The 21,404-nt window shown below is 40.3% G+C and overlaps 1 protein-coding gene across 2 annotated transcripts; it reads left to right on the top strand.

Moving 5' to 3' along the window:
• The first annotated feature begins 613 nt into the window (after nt 1–613).
• Nucleotides 614–19,878, top strand: BLOC1S5 (biogenesis of lysosomal organelles complex 1 subunit 5). Of its 2 annotated transcripts, XM_042464665.1 has the most exons (6): nt 614–810; nt 3,227–3,309; nt 5,525–5,654; nt 15,360–15,418; nt 18,618–18,811; nt 19,490–19,878. In XM_042464665.1, exons 1-5 carry the CDS (start codon nt 615–617, stop codon nt 18,792–18,794), a joined length of 645 nt encoding a protein of 214 aa, XP_042320599.1. In that variant the 5' UTR covers nt 614; the 3' UTR covers nt 18,795–18,811; nt 19,490–19,878. The 2 variants fall into 2 exon arrangements, with proteins under 2 accessions (XP_042320599.1, XP_042320598.1); XM_042464664.1 differs by having other exon boundaries at nt 18,618–19,878.
• Nucleotides 19,879–21,404: the final 1,526 nt, after the last annotated feature.

The following is a 21,404-nucleotide window of genomic DNA, read 5'->3' as shown; positions in this document are numbered from 1 at the left end:
TGTGTTTTATTGTACTATAAGCTGCCTTGATCCTGTTGGAGAGGTGGGATAAAAACAAAATTTTATTATTATTATTATTATTATTATTATTATTATGTAGTGTGCGGTAATCTTTGTGTGTGTGTGTGTGTCAAAAGTTTCCCAGATCCCTTTGCACACTGATTTTTCCAAACTAATAGGGCTAGGACTTTCAATTCCATCCGTTTCAGTGTCTCCCTTCTAATAATGACCAAATAGAGAGCTAAACCATTCAATGTTAGGACAACAGGACAAACAAAAAATACAAAAAATTGCCTTTCTTAAGCTTCAATTAACTCAATAATAATAATAATAATAATAATAATAATAATAATAAAATTTTATTTTTATCCCGCCTCTCCAACAGGATGGAGGCGGCTTACAATACAATAAAATACAACAATACAAATTCAAAGAAACCCCATTATCCTTCTTACACTCTTCTTTTGCATGAGTCTCTCACTTCACTCTATTTAGACCAATCGGAAAGAGCCTATGACGTCACAAGGGGTTTCCCTTCCTCCAGGTTTCTCACAAGCAAAGTAAAAGCTTCTTTTGCACATGCGCAGTAACCGCAAAGGATTCTACAGCTGCACATGCGCACTTGGAAGGTTTTTCTCGAACGCCGCCTCATAGCGACGGCTGTAGGAAGCGAGGAGATGAGCAGCAGCGGCGGTTCAAGTCCGGCGGCGGCTCTGAGCCCCAGTAAAAGCGGCGAGTCTCCGTTTCCCGGTGGCGGTAGCAAGAAGCGGGATTCGCTGGGCTCGGCGTCATCCCAAGCTATTTTGAAAGGCAAGCGGCGCCGACGTTTCAACGGACGCTTCGTTCTCTTTGTGGTTGACGGACGTTGCGCATGCGCAGTGCGACTTTGGCTTCAAGCGTGTGCGCGTGCGCAGTACGACTTTGGCTTCAAATGGGTCTGAAGCACTTTCCCTCCAATGCAGCAGTCTGTCCATCTGGAGTTGCTGCAGATGTTAAGTGTTCCTGGACTGTAGGGAAGAGGCAGAAGTCTAGGGCTGCATCCTCACTGCAGAAATAATTCAGTTTGAGGACTACCATTTGGCTCAATGCTAGGGAATTTTGGGAACTGTAGTTTTGTGAGACATTGAGCCTTCTCTGTCAGAAAACTCTAGGGCCATAAATAAACTACAGTTCCCAGAATTCCATAGTACTGAGCCAGAGCAGCTAAGGCTGTCTCAAATTGGATTGTTTCTGCAGTGTGTTTTGGACCAAGCTCTGCATCCGCACTGCAGAAGTAATCCAGTTTGGCACCACTTTAACAGCCATGGCTTCATGGAGTGGAATTCAGGGGGCTGTGGTTTATTGTGGCACCAGAGCTCTCTGACAGAGAAGGCTCAATGTCTCACAAAACTACAGCTCTCAGAATTCCCTAGCATTGAGCCAAAGGCAGCTAAAGCAGTCTCAAACTGGATTATTTCTGAGGTGCAGATGCAGCCTAGGAAGTGAGCTCCACAGACAGAATTGCAGGAGCATCTTTTAAAATCTGTTTGATAATGCTGTTAAAATCTATATCTGCAATACAGGATGAGTCTCCCTTATCTGAAATGCTTGGGACCAGGAGTATTTTGGATGTTGGGGATATTTGAATTCTGTAATTGCATATATGTACTTAGTGAGGTGTCTTGGAGATGGGATCCAGGTCTGAGCACACAATCCATTTTATGTTTCATATATACTCTATACACATAGCCTGAAGGTGCTTTTATACATTTTTAATAATTTTGTGAATGAAGCAAAGTTTGTGTACATTGAACCAACAGAAAGCAAAGGTGTCGCTATCTCAGCCACCCATAAAAAGAGTTTGGGTTTTTGGAATATTTAAGATTTCAGAATTCCAGATAAGAGAGACTCAGTTTGTACTGGGCAATGGTTAAATGCCTGTACTGCAGCCACTCACAAACCACAATGTTGTGAGTTCAGTGCCAACCAGGGGCTTGCATCCTTCCATCATTTACTAAAAGGAATACCCAGCTTGTTGGGGGCAATTAGCTTACACTTTGATTATTGCTACCAGTGCTGCTTGCTTTGCCCAAGTCTCTCCTTTTGGATTCTGGCCTCAAGGGGAGAGTGATTGAGTAAAGTGGTGAACTGTGCAGGGGCTGGTGGCAAGATTAGATGTTGGTAAGAAACAGTCCTCTAAAGCAAAGATGGGTAAAGCACAGCCCATAGGCCACACACATCCCCCGAGGTCATTTTTTGGCCCATGAGGAGCAAAAAAAAAGTTATTACAAGTCACACTCTCTCAGCCTCAGAGAATGGCAATGGTAAACCCCCTCTGAACAAATCTTGCCAAGAAAACGCCATGATAGGTTCACCTTAGGGTCGCCATAAGTCAGAAATGACTTGAAGATGCACAACTATATATATACATATATACACCAAAAATGATTAAAATAGCCAGACATTCTCTCTAGTAAGCATAGAGGACATATGTAATGATATAAAAAATACAAGTTCAAATATAACAGTAACCACGCATAACTATTCTTTAATTAATCTCAGTGTACAAGCCATATTCACCAAAAGCTCTTCTTAAAAAATCAATTCTGTAAAGCAGAGATTCCCAACCTGTGCTCAGAGGAGCCTTTAGGGCTCTGTGTGCACTTCCCAGGCACTCCTTGGCCACTCCAGGAAAATGAAAGAAATGAAATGAATGAAATTAAAGGATAAGAATATACATTATTCTTATATATACTCCTAAACACCATTAATTGTAAGACATAGGGTAGGCCTCTTAGGGGCTCTGCCATAGAAATAAGGACTCTGGGAGTCAAAAAGGTTGGGAATCTCTGCTGTAAGGTAATGTTCTGTCTACCAATCTGATTCTGGCTTTCCTTTTGCTACTTATGTGATGGGGGGAAAGCATTTTTAAGTAACACAATCCATCTTCCTAAAATGAACAGGTGTTTTACGGTGACCTTAATTTGGAACACAAGTCATCTACAAAACAAAGCCTCTAGAAAAATCACTTTACCATCCATCCCTTCAATTCTATCCCTGTGTAACTGCTGCAAAATTGGAAGAGGGAAGAAGAACTGGACTGGTGAAGAGGAGATGTAAGGAAACGGGGGAAGGGTATATTGGAAAGATGTGAACCACTTGGATTTCTTGCCAGTCTTCAGTAAAGACTAAACATTTTAAAGAGAGTCATGTTTATTATCAATGAGTCTCATTATTTTTCTTATAGATGTTGGAGAAATATATTCTCGGCTTTTGGATCACAGGCCAGTCATTCAAGGAGAAATTCGTTATTTCATTAAAGAATTTGAAGTAAGTTTGATATTTACATTTTTGAAATAATGTACCTAGAAAATAGGAAAGAAGGTAGTCCTGAACTTTCAAAGATTTGAATGAAATGATCTTTCATGGGTCCAAAACACACTGCAGAAATAACTGTCATGACTCAATGTTAGGGAATCCTTGGATTTGTAGTTTGTTGTGGCACCAGAGCTCTCTGACAGAGAAGGCTAAATGTCTCACAAAACTACTGAGACAGAGCAGTTAAAGCAGTCTCAAATTGGGTTATTTCTACAGTGTGTTGGACCATAAAAGCTGTCAATGAGTAAACGTGTACAAAACTAGGCTGAAATCCTAAACATAAATCAACATCAACAATATTTGCTTCAAAAGAGAAGTTCAGCTTTGCAGCCTTTGCATTGCTTTTGAATCTGTTGTTGGGGTTTTTTTAATTCCATATCTTCAAAACAACAACAACAACACAAGAGTCGTAATTTAAGAATCTTATGTTTGCTTTCCATATTTCACAGGGGTCTTGTGCCCCTAACCCTAGTGAATGTGGAGGGACAAGTGTATTCATAATGGTGAATACATTTGCCACAAGATGGCAGCAAAACCTTAACAAGATTAGGAAGAAGGCTATGAGACCTGGCTGTCAGTTTTCCTTCAAGACAAGAGAATGAAATTATCAAATCCAAAACTGTAGGCTTTAAAAATGTTTTTAAGTAAAATAAAGTGTTCAAGATGGGAAAATGTGACAATGTAGAATTAATCTGCTTCAGTACATTTTGAAGCATTAATATGCAATCCTGTACATGTTTATTCCCAAGTAGGTTTGTACATCGGGGTGAGCGAAGTGCGGCCCATGTATCTCATATGGCCCCTTGCCCAACACCATTTAAACTTTTATTGGGCTTTTTTTCTTTGCCTCCAAAAGCACCCAACAGCATTTTTTGCCCCCATTTTCTCCATGCCCTCCACGATACTCCTCAAATTGGCCCAAAGTCAGCTAAAAATGAAATGAAATCAGAATTGATGTGACATCTTTGCAGTGGGAATGCTGTTGCAGCCCACAGTTGCCCACTTCAGATATATAGGAATGCACCCAACATGACCAAGACCTAGCTATAATATACTATTTAACAGTCCAGCCCTATGCATGTCTGCTGATAAGGGTTCAATGGGGCATGTTTCCAGGTACATGAGAATAGGAGGGTTGTAAAATCTTGTTGGCCCTGATGGACACATCTAATGTCATTTGTGGGCTGTGCATGCATCCACATGTACATAATCACTGAAGATCACTGGTGGGATGGGGGTGTTGAGCAGCTGCTTCAGAGTTGTTCGTGAGGTGACCCTGATCGGGATTGCTGCTTACCTTCTCCCATTAGTGGGGCAGAAACAGCAGTCACAGTGACTACTTTTGGGTCTTTGGAAGCAGAAGGTCTTTAGCTTCCTCCCACCCCCAGTAACTGTAAACAGAATCTCTGCTTCAGCACTTCCATTACTGGTTTGGAAGTGATTATTCTGGTTGTTCCTATCAGGGGGTGAGGAGAGGAGGGTTATGCCTGATGGGCCTAACTTTTTTCAGGGGTTGTTGCACTGGATCTTGCCCATTTGTCAGCAAACAATTACTGTATATACTCAACTATAAGTTGACCTCATGTATAAGTCGGGGGCATGTTTTGAGGCCAAAATTGAGGATTTTGATATGACCCATGGATAAGTCGAGGATAAAACTTGTAACAAAGGATCTAAAGCAGTAATTCCCAAACTTTGATTCTCCAGATGTTCTGGACTTCAGCTCCCAGAATTCCTGACCCTTGGCTAAGCTGGCTGGCAGTTCTGAGAGTTGAAGTCCAAAACACCTGAAGGACCAAACTTTGGGAATCACTGATCTAAAAGATGAAGTAAAGGAGAAGACAGGCAAAGAAACTTACAAGATTCCAGCAGGCATAACTGTTTGTCCTCATCCTAAAGGCTGGATGAATGAGAGAATATATGGGAAGGGGTCAGAGCTTCCAGGACAGATTATGCTCTCACTTTTCACCAGGGAACAGTTTCTTTTATCTTTTTCATTTCTTTATAAGAGTTAAGTACAGTACTTACTTTGACCAGTAGATACATCGATTCAGAGTTTGGGGGTCAATTTTTGATTAAAATTTCTAGACTTATACGTTAGTATATATAGTAAAATTTGGTAGAATATTTAGAATTTCCCCCTCCCCCTTTTAAATCTTTCCATTAGGAAAAACGTGGTCTCCGAGAAGTCCGGGTTCTTGAAAACCTAAAGAGCACTGTTTTTGAGGCAAATAATAAAACTCTGCCAAAGTGTGAACAAATAATGCGTGGAAATCTAAATGAAGCCCTCAGCAGATGTAAGCTTGAAGTTATTTGTTTTTCCTCTGTGCTTTTTGCCTTGAAAGAGTTTTCACATATTCTGCGTTTTCAGATAGTTGCTCTGTAGTCCATTGGAAATTGATGTGGTAACTTTGGCCATCTGTTCACCCAACCTGGCAATATGTAGCATGTTAGCATCATAAATCAGTGGAGTATCCAGCATTAAGCTGACTCATTCCGTACTTTAACTGGATGTGTCCATGCTAACAGAAAGATCACCATGCTGTTCGCAACAGCTGATTTTCACCACTGACGAAGATGCTAGTTGAAACACATTTGGTTTTTAGGTTTTATTCTTGTTATTGGCTTTTGTACTTTTATCATTGCCATATGTCCTCTAGAAGTACAAACATTTCTAAATGCACTCTGACTGTTGGACATCTTTTATATACTAGCTGGGATTTATAGTTTTCAGCTTTGTACACATTGGTAAATACTTGTATTTTTATTGTATACCAGTGACTGTTCTTATCTTCAGGCAAAGCGCACAGTCGTGTGTGTGTGCGTGTGTGTGTTCTTTGCTTGCCTGTTGGTCAGAAAATTATTGGCAATATACTACTTCTTGAATATAGTAGAGTTTTGATTATCCAACCTTTGGTTATCCAACATTCTGGAATGTCCGACGTGTTCCATGCTTCTTCGTGAGCGCACGCACGCACTCATGCACACACTCCCTGCGGGCTGAGGAATGAGGAGATCCAAGCTGAAGAGGCGAGGGCTGGGCTCAGTCCTCCCATTCCCGGCTTCTTTCCCCTCAGCCTGGAGCATCGGATAAGGGCTGGCTTTGTTTTCCTCCAGGAAGGGGAGGACTGGGCCCAATCTTCCCCTTCTCGGCTTGGTTCTCCTCAGCCTGCGGGGAGTGCGCGCACTCCCTGAGGACTGAGGAGAACCAAGCCGAGGAGGCGAGGGCTGGACCCAATCCTGCCAAGGGGGAGGATACTTTTTGCTGCACGAGGAAGGTTTTTCCGCTGCAGCTTCCTCACGCAGCAAAACAAGGCGCGGGCAGACCACCCTTTTTGGGAGGTCTGTACCCCACCTTAGTTTGACTGTAAAATGCAGGCCAAGTATTTGTTCAAACACTAACAAAAGTTTTGTAAAGCAGGAAAATAAACTGTACTGTATCTTGTATTCATAGTTGTCACTGTTGACTTGTTAATAATGTCTTGGTCATTTAGTTTTATTCAGTTAACTTCACCACACTCTCTCCTGTAATTAACAAACTTATATATCCAGGACCCTCACACCGTCCTTATCTTTAATTTCTTTTCCTAAACCTATACCAGCCACCAAGGCTAAATATCCCTCAGGATATGACCCCACAGCAACTCCCTCTCTTTAAGTTCTGTGTGTATAAAGAGTCCCTCAGCACTGGACTCTATTGATTGAAATTGATTGAAATTTTATTTATATACCGCCGTTCCTATGATCACGGCGGTTTACAAAACAAAATGAAAAACAGAGTCCTCTGGGCTGCTCCTGCCCAGGCGAGCCGGCTTTATGGAGGCTGTTCTCACCGGCCCCTCCCCCTGGAGAAACGCCGCTCCGGCGGCAAGGAAGAGTCTCTCTGAGCCGCTCCTGCCCAGGTGGAAAGCGGGCGGACATTCTATCCCTATATGTCCCTCACTTCTGGACTTTAAGTACAGTATAGCTGTCCCTCCCTGGACGTAGCAAGACCCTCTTGCTCTGAAAACCAAACCCTATCTGAAGGTCTTAACTGCCACAACAGAACTTTCAGTCTTTCCCTGCCAGCATCTCATTGGCTGAGGCAGCTGGCTTGTGATTGGCTGCTGCTGTTGCTAGGCTAATCCATCTTTTCTCTACATACCTCCCCCCCTTAATAATTCATTGATCCATTCAAGCTCCTTTCAACCTTGCATGTCTCAATGAGTATTCAAGTGATAGTTCAAAACAATATATCAGTTTTAAACACTTTATCTATTTTTATACTTACCCTTAAACAACATTATTCATAACATCATATAAACATCAGGTTATATTATATTATATATCTTATTTTATCAATAACCATTATCAACTTAGGTATATTTTAGCTTTCTCTGTAGTGTAAACCATCACCAATTATATATATATATATTCAACATATGTCCAGTCTCAATTCTATCTGTTATAACAACTTACCATATTTTTCTTATAAGTTTAGCATATTACTAAACCATATCACTTGTTGGGTTTTAACACTTTAATAACCTTTTCCCCCAACTTCAGATCCTTTGTATGTTTCATTTAAATTTATTATCAACCATATTCAATCTTTTAACCCTTCTCTCTTACTGGATTAAAAACTGATGGAGCCTTATCCTTAACCACTTTTCAACGTTCCCAGTATGGTTTTGAAAATGTTTTGTCCTCCATTATATTAATGGTAGACAACAATACATTGGTTTTCCATTCTATCAACTCATTTATAACATTGTCCTTCTCAGGAGATTTTTCTGGATCAGTTCTTGCAACCAACAACTTATTTCTTTTTACTGGCTGTGGACTTAACACCTCATCTGGCAAAAAGTCTCTGTTTCTTCTTGTTTTACTGGACCAGATTTTTTGAGTGCGTTGAGCAGTCTTTACATCTTCTTCCGCAGACTGTAAAGCGTCCCTTATCGAAGTCATTAAGTTCTCTAGATAGTTCATCACGATTGTGACGAACTGACTTACAAACCAGCCAATCAGAAGCCAGAGATCCACTAGCCAATCAGATGCTGGCTGAGGAGTTTAAAGATTCCACTTGGCAGTTGGGTTGAGTCAGTTAGCGTTTGGAAGCCTGAGGGATGAAGCTGGAGTTCTGTGGGGGGAGACAGTTAGTGTTAGGTCCAGAGAGGGACAGTATTAGTTCTGGAGAGTCCAGAGAGGAGAGACTCAGTGTAGCCAGATGCAGAAAGAGGGGTTTCGGTTACATAATTTCTTTGTTAAAATATACTTTTATTCTTGTTTAACTATCCACTTGGCCTGTGATTTAACATCCATCCACGCTACTGACCTTTAAAAACCCACAGGGGTGTTGAGTCACAAAGAAGGAAAGAATTGTGAGATGGTGGGGAAACGTTACAACGATCTCTGGTTTTTCTTTCTCTGTTGAATCTCCTTTTCCGGTTGTTGGATGTCTTTTGTGGTCCCACCAACAATTGTCTGTCATCTGGTCACCACCAGTATGCTTGACAATGAAGTCTATAGATGTGAGCATGTTCTGTATATATACACACACACACACACACACACCTATTCTTTCAGGTTTTACTTGTTTAAGATTATTCCAATCTCTTTGAACTAGACTATTCTCTTAGGTTATATCACCCATTTGCCGAACTAAGAATTTTCCACCAATGTCCCATTTAATATATGGCTTCCAGGTATATGTCAGATCTGAAAGTATAGAAACTTTGTCTAGCTGGGATCTATGAAGTCTGTCCTCTATTTTTATAAGAGGTAGATTATACATGAATTTTATCATTATTATTACTAAAAACATGCTGACCGTATGATGTGTCCTTTTGACATTGTAAGGATGTTTTTCCTTTAACTTGGAGGCTTTTTCCTCATCTGATTTCAACAAAAGTTTTAAACTTTTAGGACTCTTTTCTTCCTGGCTAAATTCTTTTTTCTTTTTAGTCCTTATGATCACAGTCAATTTTCCATCAGGCTCATTAGACCTATTAATCTCATTGTCCATGACTGCTACTTTTTCCTCTTTATTTATTACTTCTATTTGCTCTTGTTGTGTAATCTCTACTTTTTCTTTTTGTCTGTGACTCTTAGACTTTATATTGAGAAGTTAAAGGCAGATAGAATTGTAATTTGTTTTTACATGACAAAACTTTGTTTTCCATCTTTTTGCCTGTTTATTGGCTCTGTGGTAATTTTTCAAAAGCATCTGAATTTCTTGGCCTTTAGTGTTTTGCTTATTCTCTAGTCTGGCAATCTCTGTGTATAGATCCTCGGTTTTTAACTCTATGTTATCAAGCTCACTCTGACCTTTATTGACTTTTTGATGCAGAATCTGATTTTCTTGTTTTAAATCATATAGTTGTTCTTGTAACTTTTTATTTTCTTGTATGAAAGCCTCTTTTTCTCTCTCCTGTTGAATAAACCTCTCACTTGTTTCATCTAGCAAACCGTGAAGGTTGTGGATATCGTTTTTATATCGATGTAAGGCTTTATTAGCACTTTTTAATGAATGTTTCATATTAGAAATTATATATTCCAACTCTGAAAGAGTATTTTCTTTTTTATCTAAACTTGTTTTTAAAGTAACCATTTCCTCTGTTTTTTCTTCCTTGTAACATCTGGTTTTCGGATTCCAGATTAGCTTTTTCTTTAAGTGTACTAATAACTTCATCCTGTTTTTTAAACTTCTCCAGTTTTTCTATTAATTTTTTCTCATATTTTTCTTCTAATATATCTCTGTTATGCTTCAGTTCTCTCAACTAAGCTCCATTTCTCTTAGCTGTCCCTCATGTTCTTTTCTTTTAAATTCTCTCTCATATTGCCATTCTTTTTCTTTCATTTCTCTCTGATATTTCAATTCTATTAAGTCTCTCTAATATTCTTTTTCTTTTAATTCTCTTCTGTTTTTAATTCCTTTAATTCAAGCCTAATCAAGTCAAACTCCTTGTCTGATATCCCCATATCATCACAAGCTTTCTCAATACTGGCTATATATAATTCATGGCTAACTCCTATGCAATATTAAGGAAATCCTTTTACATCAGATAGAGGGAAACTATTAATGTTAATGTTGACCATCTTTTCAGCTCTAGATCTTAAACTGGTTATTAACTTGAGTTCCTTCATTTTTAGATCATGTATTTCTCTATCATGAGCCATCTCATTCTCCAGTTTCTTCATTTTTATGTCATGTATTTCCCTGTTATGAGTACTTTCCTTTTTACTTTTAATCTCTTTTTCTCTCTCCTTGAGTCTGGTCATTTCAAGTTTGATTTTCCACATTTCTAAACTTTCTTGAGGTTCAGAAACGGACGTATCAACACTAGCCACCATCTCTTTTTTGACCTCCTCTTCCTCCACCATTTCTGTCGTTGTTGGAGGTTTGACTTTGTTAGGAGGCATGTTTTCAGTATTTCCCTACAAATACCTGAAACTTTTACCTCAGGAAATACACTGGTACCCCGGGATACGAACGCGCCGCGATACGAAATTTCCGGGTTACGAAAAAAAAAAATTAATTAATTATTTCCGGGTTACGAAGGTTTACCCGGGTTACGAAAAAACGCTGGCGCTTTTTAAAATGGAGCCGCGGCGGAGCCGCGGCTTTTCCCCATTAGCGCCTATGGGGATTCGGCTAACGAAAAACTTCCGGGTTACGAAAATGGCGCCGGAACGAATTAATTTCGTAACCCGGGGGACGAGTGTACTCTGATTTGACTGTGCTTCAACTGAGTATGAAAAAATCTGATTCCAGCGCCTAAATTGTACTCTGTAGGTTTTCCTTTCTTTCAGTTTAAACCTACTATCGGGTATCTGGTATTTCCACTCAGACCCCTATAATTCAAGCACACCTCTGGCAACCAGATTTTTCAAATCCCAACATCGCCACCAAATTATGTGACGTATCTTTATGCCCTACCACTAAATTCAGTTGATGACAGCACCCTGGGTTTCATCATCCCACCGCTGCCACCCAAAATATGTGATGTAAACCCACAAGTCAACACCTTTCTGTCCAAAGTTTGGTAGCTTAGTTCATCTGTAAAACACAGGCCAAGTATTTGTTTAAACACTAACAAGAGTTTATTGTAAAGCAGGAAAATAAACTGTATCTTGGATTCAAAGTTGTCACAGTTGACTTGTTAATAATTGTGGTGCATAGAACACCCAGCTGACCAATGAGAAGGCAGCTGAGGTCCAGCCAATAGAATGTGGGCTGGGACTTTTGAACATTCCATGTGTCCGTTGGTTTTGGCAGTTGGAATGTTGACAGTTGGGATTTGACAGTTGAGGGAACAGTTGAGCCCAGGAGAGGACTGGGTTCCATGAGTTCCTGAGGGATAGTCAGTTAGGGCTTGGAATCCTGAGAGTGAGGGTTCCAGGGATAGAGAAGGACAGTTAGGGGTAGAGTCTGAGTGGTAAAGGGCTCCCTACCGTTATACTTCCAGGACTCTAGAAAAGGGAGTAGCTGGAGTGTGATATCCTGCGGGATAGTGTTAACCTTGGTGACTGTTAGGTCTAAGTTTAAAAGAGGAACTTAATAGAACAGCGGTTCCCAACCTTTGTTGGGTCGCGACCCCCACTGCGGACAAAAGTCCCACCCGCGACCTCCTTCATTGGTTGGGAGGCAAGGAAGGGGCGGGACTTTTGACTGCCTACAAGCCCCAGCAGGCTTTGTGGCCAGATGTCCCGCCCCTTCCCGGCCTCCCAACCAATCAGGGAGGCCACCGGGGAAGAAGGGACGGGACTTCCGGCTGCAAAGGTCGCTGGGACTTGCAGTCCCCTCCTTGTCCCCTTCTCCTCCCGGGTGCCTGGTACCCGCGGGGAGAAGCACAGGAGGCGGCCCCGTCCCTGTCCCCTTCTCCTCGCGGGTGCCTTCGATGGCACCCGTAAGGAGAAAGGAAGGGAAGGAGGCAGCCCCGTCCCTGTCCCCTTCTCCTTGCGGGTGCCTTCGATGGCACCTGCGAGGAGAAGGGAAGGGAAGGAAGCAACCCTGTTCCCTTCTCCTTGCGGGTGCTGGTGCTAGTGCCGGCACCCTCAGGGAAAAAGGGAGGGGGGAGGGAGGGGGAATCCCAACCTGGCGACCCCCAAGAAAGAGTAGAGCGCCCCCCAGGTTGGGAACCCCTGTAATAGAAGGACTGAGTGAATCTTAGTTATAAGAAACTGGTGATTTAGCTAAAGAGTTATAAAACCAATGATAACTATATCAAAATAGAAAGTAACAATTACATAAGATATCATATGAAAACCAGCACTGTTAAACCTTCTTGTAAATAAAGTTTATTTGTTTGATTCAAGAAGGACACACCTGGTCTTGAGTTAATACCACCCTACTCACAATACAAAACACGGGTGGCAGTGGTGGGATAAGAACTCCCAGGTGCCTGCCATCATAGAAAAGGATTGTGGTTTGGGTATGCATCACATAATTTGGTGGCAGCATTAGGGTGAAGGTTGACTGGACCGGGCCTTCACAGAATTGGGTGGCATAATAGAAAGGTTGTTCATTACAATAATGACTTGGTCACTGAGGCCGGTTACAAACCGGCATTTGGGACGTCCGGAGGACGTCCCATTTTAAAAAAGGGGCGTCTCTTCTAGACGCCCCTGGGCCTAATACGGACTCTGTCCGTACAAGATGGCGCCGGCCCTTCTACAAGGCCGGCGCCATCTTTGCGTATCGGACGCTGAGCGTCTGTACGCATCGCGTCCTTTGTGACATAGTGAGTGCGCCCCTGGCGCCTCGCTACGTCGCAAACGCGACTCTAAAAGAAGCTCCATTTTGGAGCTTCTTTTTCAGTCTGCACGGGAGCCGCGCCGTGTGGAGGGTCCAGCTCCCCCGCGGACTAACTGGCGGCGGCGGCGGTTTGTATCCCGCCTCAGTTTTATTCAGTTACAGATTTAGTTAACTTCTCCACACTCTCTCCTGTAATTAACAAACTTATATCCAGGACCCTCACACCGTCCTTATCTTTAATTTCTTTTCCTAAACCTATACCAGCCACCAAGGCTAAATATCCCTCATGATATGACCCCACAGCAACTCCCTCTCTTTAAGTTCTGTGTGTATAAAGAGTCCCTCAGCACTGGACTCTATCCCTATATGTCCCTCACTTCTGGACTTTAAGTATAACTGTCCCTCTCTGGACGTAGCAAGACCCTCTTGCTCTGAAAACCAAACCCTATCTGAAGGTCTTAACTGCCACAACAGAACTTTCAGTCTTTCCCTGCCAGCATCTCATTGGCTGAGGCAGCTGGCTTGTGATTGGCTGCTGCTGTTGCTAGGCTAATCCATCTTTTCTCTACAGTACCCCACCAGCGTTATGTGAAATTTGTGCATACGTTCTGTGGAGAATTCAGCTTTTCTTGGGTCAGAATTTAGATTGCTTTGATCAAACTGTTGCTCATATCTAAAGATGAACCATCCATTTCTGTTCCCTGGATTAAGGCCTACACTAATTAATTCAACAATTCATTTAACAATCTTTGTAGATATAAGAAATTACATGTGATTGAAAAGTGAATATTGGTGCAGTTATGTCTTCTATATATATTTGTTCTTTATACAGTAGGCTTTGTATCCATGGGGTACAGTTCTGGACCATCACCACCACCCCGGTGGATAACCAAAAACATAGACCCTCAAGTCCCATTGTTCCTAATAGCAGCAGCATGGACACACCGCCATTGGGGTGAATGGGACACAGCCATCCTCAGATGCTCAAATCTGCAGATGGCAAGAGCCAACTACATTTTTATAAAGGATATACTTACGGAGATAAGAGTGCTCCAGTAGTGAAAATTAATGCTTCTTTATGCAATGAATTGGTTGAATCCAGACTTATATTAACCATACATTTATCCCATCATAGAATCATAGAGTTGGAAGAGACCGCAAGGGCCATCCAGTACAACTCCCTGCCATGCAGGAAATCCAAATCAAAGCATCCCCGACAGATGGCCATCTAGCCTCTGTTTAAAGACTTCCAAGGAAGGAGTCTCCACTACACTCCACTGTCGAACAGCCCTTACTGTCAGGAAGTTCTTCCTAATGTTGAGGTGGAATCTCTTTTCCTGTAGCTTGCATCCATTGTTCCGGGTCCTGTTCTCTGGAGCAGCAGAAAACAAGCTTGCTCCCTCCTCAATATGACATCCTTTCAAATATTTAAACAGGGCTATTATATCACCTCTTAACCTTCTCTCCAGGCTAAACATCCCCAGCTCCCTGAGTCGTTCCTCATAGGGCATGGTTTCCAGACCTTTCACCATTTTAGTTACCCTCCTTTGGACACGCTCCAGTTTCTCAACATCCTTTTAAATTGTGATGTCCAGAACTGGACACAATATTCCAGGTGGGGCCTGACCAAAGTAGAATACAAATCAATAAAAGTTGGCACAGTTATGACTGGCTCCTTCTCATGATTTCACTAAGAAGGCAGGATTGGTGCTCACACACTCATCTCTCCTTAGTTGCAAACACACCTCCTTGCCCGGTGCTTGGGCAATCAAGCCAAGACACCAGGAAAGGAGGGGCAAGTGCACAGGCACCCTTCCCTGGTACCTTAGCTCACTTGGGCAAGAGTGCCAGAGCACCCGGGTAGGAGGGAGGGGTATGAACTTGTCCCCCTTTCTCTGCCATTTTGGCTCCCTCATGAGCCACGGCACAAGAGAAGTGGCAAGCCGGCAACAGCACCACACACACACCCCACAGCGGGAGGAGGGACCAACTGGGTATCACCCCTCCTCTGAGGTGTCACCCGGTGTTTTCTGCACACCCCCAGCAACACCACTGACTATAGGCTATATGTCAAAGGAAGGAACTGGCAAAACCATCTCTGAGTATTTCTTGCCTAAGAAAACCTGTGAAAATCATGGGGTTACAGTAAGTTGACAGGCAATATGAAACTGTATAGGCTGAGTCAACCCAATCTCATTAATTTGGTTACAAATGTGTGTGTTACTATAAGAATGTTCATTAAAACATTATGACCTGTGTATTTCAGTACAAATAGCGAATGACATGATCAACAGATTGCAGCAAAGAGAACAGGAGGAAAGACAGGTAAGTATTAATAAGATAACTTGATAAAATAGGGAGCATGCTATGCAGGATTTAATCTTCAGGGTATTCTGGTAATATTTTGAATAGTTTTTGTCTTACAGCAAAATACTGTATGACTTCAAAATAATTGGCCATGTCTCTATTCTTCTTTCCTTCCTGTACCTACAATTAATGTTATTTTGCTGTGGTAAATGGGATTTTGTAGTTCTTTAAACCTTTTGCAAGACAGAATAGTCCTCAGCACATCATCTAAGAGAGAAAACAGTTACAAACCAGTAAAAGGATGCTTTATTCTATGTTCAAAGAGTTGCAGTGGCTGGGCGCCCTGGAAGTAATACCATTTTTTGTCCTAAGATACACTGTTAATTTATATATCTAAACAGTACATTGATTCCCCCCACAAAGTGTTTTGGTATGGCTTTACACATAGGTATTTAGGAACAACTGCCATTTTGCAGTATTATATTTTGAACACTTCACAGGTAAAATGGGCATTTAGTTCCAATCAGAAAGTCACAATGTACTAATGTGGAGAGCCCTTGACCTTCTTTTTCTTTTCTTTTTTTAAAATTTATTATTATTACTGAGTAACTTTTGGTAATGAAAAAAAACCCAAATCTTCTTTCATAAGGGCTGCAACTAATGTGGAAAGGTAAAGCCACGATTATCAAGTGTGTTCAGAAATGCTTTACAGTTTTTCTCAGGATGGAAAGTTTTCCTTAGAGTTTCCTTCACTGCTAGGGAAAAGGGAAAGATGGTTAAAGAAACCCAAATTCCTATTTTGTGTGGAACAAAAAATATCCAACAGAATGGAAATGTAAATCTTTCCTGGTCACTTGAAAACAGTGAACACATTATGAATATGGCTTATTGAAATGGAAGTGTTTCATATTTGTGGATGTTAGTTAATGAAAGGCCATATTATAAGAGCATGTGACTCACTGGAATATCTCACATGGCTTGTTTGTAATGCAGATATTCTAAAACCTCAAGATTAGGAAAAACTGCAAGAAGTTAATTCTCCATATTACTGCTGCGTTTCACTGTTACGAACAAGCAACCTGTACAGCTTTTTTTACTCTAATGGAGATAAATCATCTATAAGTTGGTGCCACACTGAATGTGTTTTATATCTCTATCTCAGTGATAGCAAAATACTACTATAAAATTCCTTATAGTCTAAAGTTGGCAAAGAGATTGGGTGTGAACTGCAGCCTTACACATTTTGCTTTGTCCCTGTTTCATGCATTAATTTCCTATCCCTCTCATTTTTGGAGCTAAGCATGGTGCATATTTGCATTTGCACAAATATTAATGCTAACCAAGACTTTCACAGTCATCTGTGAACCCATTTCATACTCTGGTGACAATTTCTGACTTGAATGTAAGCACAATTAAAGTTACTACTTATACACACATAATTTCACCTAGTTTAGAAAGCAGATTTTCAACTATTTATGGCAGTCAGTTTGAGTAGATAATGGAATCTGAGGTGTGAGAAATATAAAATGTAAATGTTCAGCATACAAAGATGCAGATAGCCCAATTAAGACATCCTGAGATAACGTTTATTTAGAAAGAAGAGGTAATGTGATTCCATTTTCATGCTTTTCTAGTTCAGGTCTTCAATCCATTTGTGATACACGTTAAGTGTATATAAGATACTAAACAACACTAAAACCTTCCTATAGTCCCATATCAAAGAGAGATGAAGAACCTGTCACTTACGTAAATACTGTAATCTGGAAAGGAGGATTTTCTTGAGATGCCATTCTAGATTCCAGGATATTTACTTGTTACGTGGAGAAATATTTTATTCATGTATGTGTTCAATTTATTGTAGTCATTTTTGAAGAGTACAAGGTATCCCCAAGTGGAAAATTTTACAGTATTTACATAAGTGACACTTAACGTGTGCCACAAATCATAGAGCTGCCTCCGTTTCTCTTTGCCATGTCAGTCTCATATCAGTGCTGCTTTATGACTTAATTGGAAAGAACTGTTGAGGTTTTTTTTTTTCAGTTAGAGTCAGCTTTAGTTTACTGAATAGATTTCCCTTCCAACATCTGTGCCACCCTGGGAAAGCCAATTTTTTTCATTGTTGGCTTTCCTTCATTTATGTGCGTCATGGGTCAGCTTCTTTTTTTCATTAACAAGACAGACCTATGTCTTTGCTGCACACTACATGATTCTAAACAGTGCATGGGGAATGGCAAACATGACATACAGGATCTTTGTGATCCAAAGTAACTTTTAAAATAATTTTTTTAAGTGTGCAGCTCAAACTGAAGAGTAGTGGTTGTGTATTTTGCTGAAGTTAACTATTTAGACTGGTTGGGGAGACTATTAAACAGAGAAGGCATTGCTTGTTCCATTTTCAAGTTAAATATTTAATGTTGCCAGTCCAGAGTAAAGCCAAGCACTTACTATGTCTGTGTTAGTATTTAGTTTATTTTTTGTTTTTGTTTTGTTAGCAAGACACCAATATGATGGTTAAACAGAAAGATTGTGGTTGATTCATTTACTTAAATTTTCCATGTACAGTGTTGTCTTCTGCAAGAGCATACAAATAATTTGTGCATAAAACTATAGAATATTACTCATGTCACAACAACGCCTAAACACGAACAGAAAGCTATTTACACAGGATCATTTATCAAATAGCAAAGTCTAAGAAAATAAAACATTTTGTAAGAGCAGACTAAAAATTAGATTTACTGGATAAAATTGTTTTGACCTTTTTGAACAATGAAGGCATATCAGCAGAATCCTTGACAGCAGGCAAATTGCTGTTGAATCTTGGTCTCCAAAGTTTTCAAAGCTGAGAATGAAGCAAAAGAAAGGTTGTCTCAAACAGGTGTCATGGGACTGACACGGTGAAATTCATTGTAAAATTCTTACTTTCAAGGAGGCCTGTAGGTTTTCTCTCAAACCAGCACATGTTTCTTGTTTGTCTTCTCCTTACAAAAGGTGTTCCACTAAGCTCTGCATTACATACATATAAGAGACACATAGCAGTTGGGAGCAAACTGAAAGGAGCCTCCAACAGGAGCAAAACAGTTTTTAGATGTATTTTGTTTATTTCATGCTTTTATCATCCAGAGGCTCCCTACTGATTTCTTTTCTCATTCTGTTAAGTGGATCAGAAATATCTGTCAATTTCCAGAAAGTACATTCATAACTTTCTTTTTCTTCTCAGCTTCAGACTGAGAAGCTAATGGCTGATGAAACACAACGTAGAGCATTGTGGGATGAATTCATGAAGGAACAGAACAATATAAAAGCAGTTGTGGATGAAGAGCACGCAAAAGCTATGGAGCGCCTTAAAGAACAATATGCTGCAATGGAAAAGGACTTGGCCAAACATACTCTTTAAAAAAAACCACAGTTACAGTGAGAATGATCTTCATTTACAGTATTCTTATCTTATTCTCATAATATCCCAACATTTTTCAGTTACTGGGAGCCTGGAACTCAGATGATATACCAGGAATAGCAAAAACAAAATACCTGAGCAGCAAGTATAATATATATCTAGTTCTGAGTAATCATTTTCTATGTCGTATTTTTTTAAACATCAGATGATCCAGGAGGGGAAATACCTTTCTCCCTCAGTAAACTAGATTAGCTTCAATGTCTTGTACACACATCTTATTCTTCATGCAGGCCATTCAAATAACTTTCATATTTCCCAAAGAGCAGAAACTTTAGATAATGGACTTACTGGGCTAGGGAGGGAGCATAAATACTTGCAGAAGTATTGTGGCTATCTTATCCCACCAAGCTGTGAAAATACAATGCTCTGAAGTTTGTGGACAAACTGTTTATAATAGTGAAGTCACCAACTGAAGTCACTACATGGTTTGTTTTGACAAATTAGGATTGTAAAAATAGATTCACTCCTAATGTATTTTTCCATTATCCAATATGTATTTGTTCTGCTGATGGTTAATGATACAAGAAATAACAATTTTGTTTGTTCTCAGTTACATATTGGGCACTGCTAAAACTTTTGTCTGTCGCAATACTTAATGTTAAATGGTGGTGACCTATTTTTTGTTACTGTGGCAGGCTCAATAACTCTTCTTTGACATGAAGAACTTCACATATCAGAAGCACATGGTATTATGGAGCATGACGACGACTTCCAGTCTCCACTCAAATTAATCTGTGTTAAATATTACCTTAATGGAAGGAAGTTTCTTGATTAGCCCTTTGTAACTTTTTTAATGCATTAATGGCAGGATAAAAGCTGAAGCAGGCTGGCTAAGGGACAGGAAAATCAAGTATTATTTTAACGGTGAGGCAGTATGTAAAATAGGAACATGTAAAACAAAATTACTCATCTGTGTTGTGACTGCAATAGGCCAACAATGGTTGACTGTATGAATTGTATGGCTTAGTGTCAAGGCTCCATCCTGGCAGCCTGTTGATAATGTGATTAAAGTGAGCAGAGGAGATGGAATAAGTATTTGTGATTTCTTTCAATAACACTGAACTTCTGCCAAGCTGCTCTATGCACTACCGTAAGAGCTGACAGCTTCATCAATCATCATCAGGTACCTGGACTGAAAAGAGCACTTGCCAACACTGAGGCATGTTGGAATGTTGTTAATTCTCTTGTGGATTTGAAAGAAAAAAAAATAATGACTTAAAAACATCTCACACACTAGAAAGAAGGAAAAATAACATCTAATGAAACCCCTATTCAATGCAAAGCAGTCTTTCAAATGGCTATATAAACCTGCCAATATATGTGTGGATTAGTAGGGCAGTAAATTAAAAGTGTACATAGCCTTTCTTTTTCTTTTATTTTTTAACCAAAACAAGCCCCTTTCAGACAGGTTGGAACAGGGGTGAAGAAACTGGCTCACAGAAAGATCTTGGATTACAACTTCCATCATCTTTGACCAGTGGCCATGCTGGCTAGAGCTATTCCCCTAAGGAGAATAGGAATTCAACATCTAGAGGGCCCTGATTATTACAAAATGAATCTACACACTGCATGCTCTATCCCTCCCTCTTGAGCTTCCTGCTCCTTAGCTTTGTACTTTCTAAAACCTCTCCTCAGTAATGCCTGTTAATTTACCTAATGACTCTTAAGGTCTGTGTGAGGTACTGTAGATGAACTGATCTTTAGCCAAAGCTGCTTTGCTGTGACTGTTTGGTGATAGTTCTGTCCCTCATTAGTCATAATGTTTGTCAGTTTTCTGTGACATCACACTTGCTCAGCTGCCTGTGCCAGAAAGACTGCCACAGAACCTCATAGCACATTACAGTATTTATATTCAAATAGGAAATCCTTCCTGATCACTGTTTTGATATGGAAGCATTTTTATAAGCAGAAATACTGTTAAAATGGGAATTTCCCAGAGGACCAAGAACATTCAAAATAAGACAGAATAAATTAATTGGCAGTTGTTGGTGATATTTCTTTTTTAAAAAAAAAACCTTAAGAGATTAATCCTCTCTTAACCTTGAGTTATTGAACTAAATAATTTAATGTAACTGACAATGTGTGATAGCAATAGCAAGTACAAGTACAATGCTGCTTATCAGTGAACTAACATTCCCTAAGCAGTTTACAGTGTGTAAGCCAATTGCCCTCAAAAAGCTGGGTACTCATTTTACTGACCTACGAAAGAATGGAAAGCTGAGTAGACTCTGGAGCCCTCCTCTAGGATCAAACTCACAACCTTGTGGCTTCAGTACTGGCATTTAACCACTGTGCCACCAGTGTGCTCAGTATTGTATCATGGAATATGCAACACTTCATTTTTTAAAATAACAACTTCTCAGGCAAACAGTACTAAAAATTTGTAAGAGAGATACAGTCCAAAGACTTTGTGTCACTGATCTTTCCTTTAAGCACAAAGAATGAATTCTTGATACACATTTTTTTTGTTGTGTGCCTTCAAATCATTTATGACTTATGGCAACTCACATGTGTGGTTTTCTGGGGCTTGCCCAAGGTCACCCAGTGGGT

The sequence above is a fragment of the Sceloporus undulatus genome, chromosome 4, assembly GCF_019175285.1.
Source record: "Sceloporus undulatus isolate JIND9_A2432 ecotype Alabama chromosome 4, SceUnd_v1.1, whole genome shotgun sequence".
NCBI classification, from domain to species: Eukaryota; Metazoa; Chordata; class Lepidosauria; order Squamata; family Phrynosomatidae; genus Sceloporus; species Sceloporus undulatus.
The sequence above is the reverse complement of the archived record's forward strand: the minus strand, read 5'-3'. Positions and strand labels throughout refer to the sequence as shown.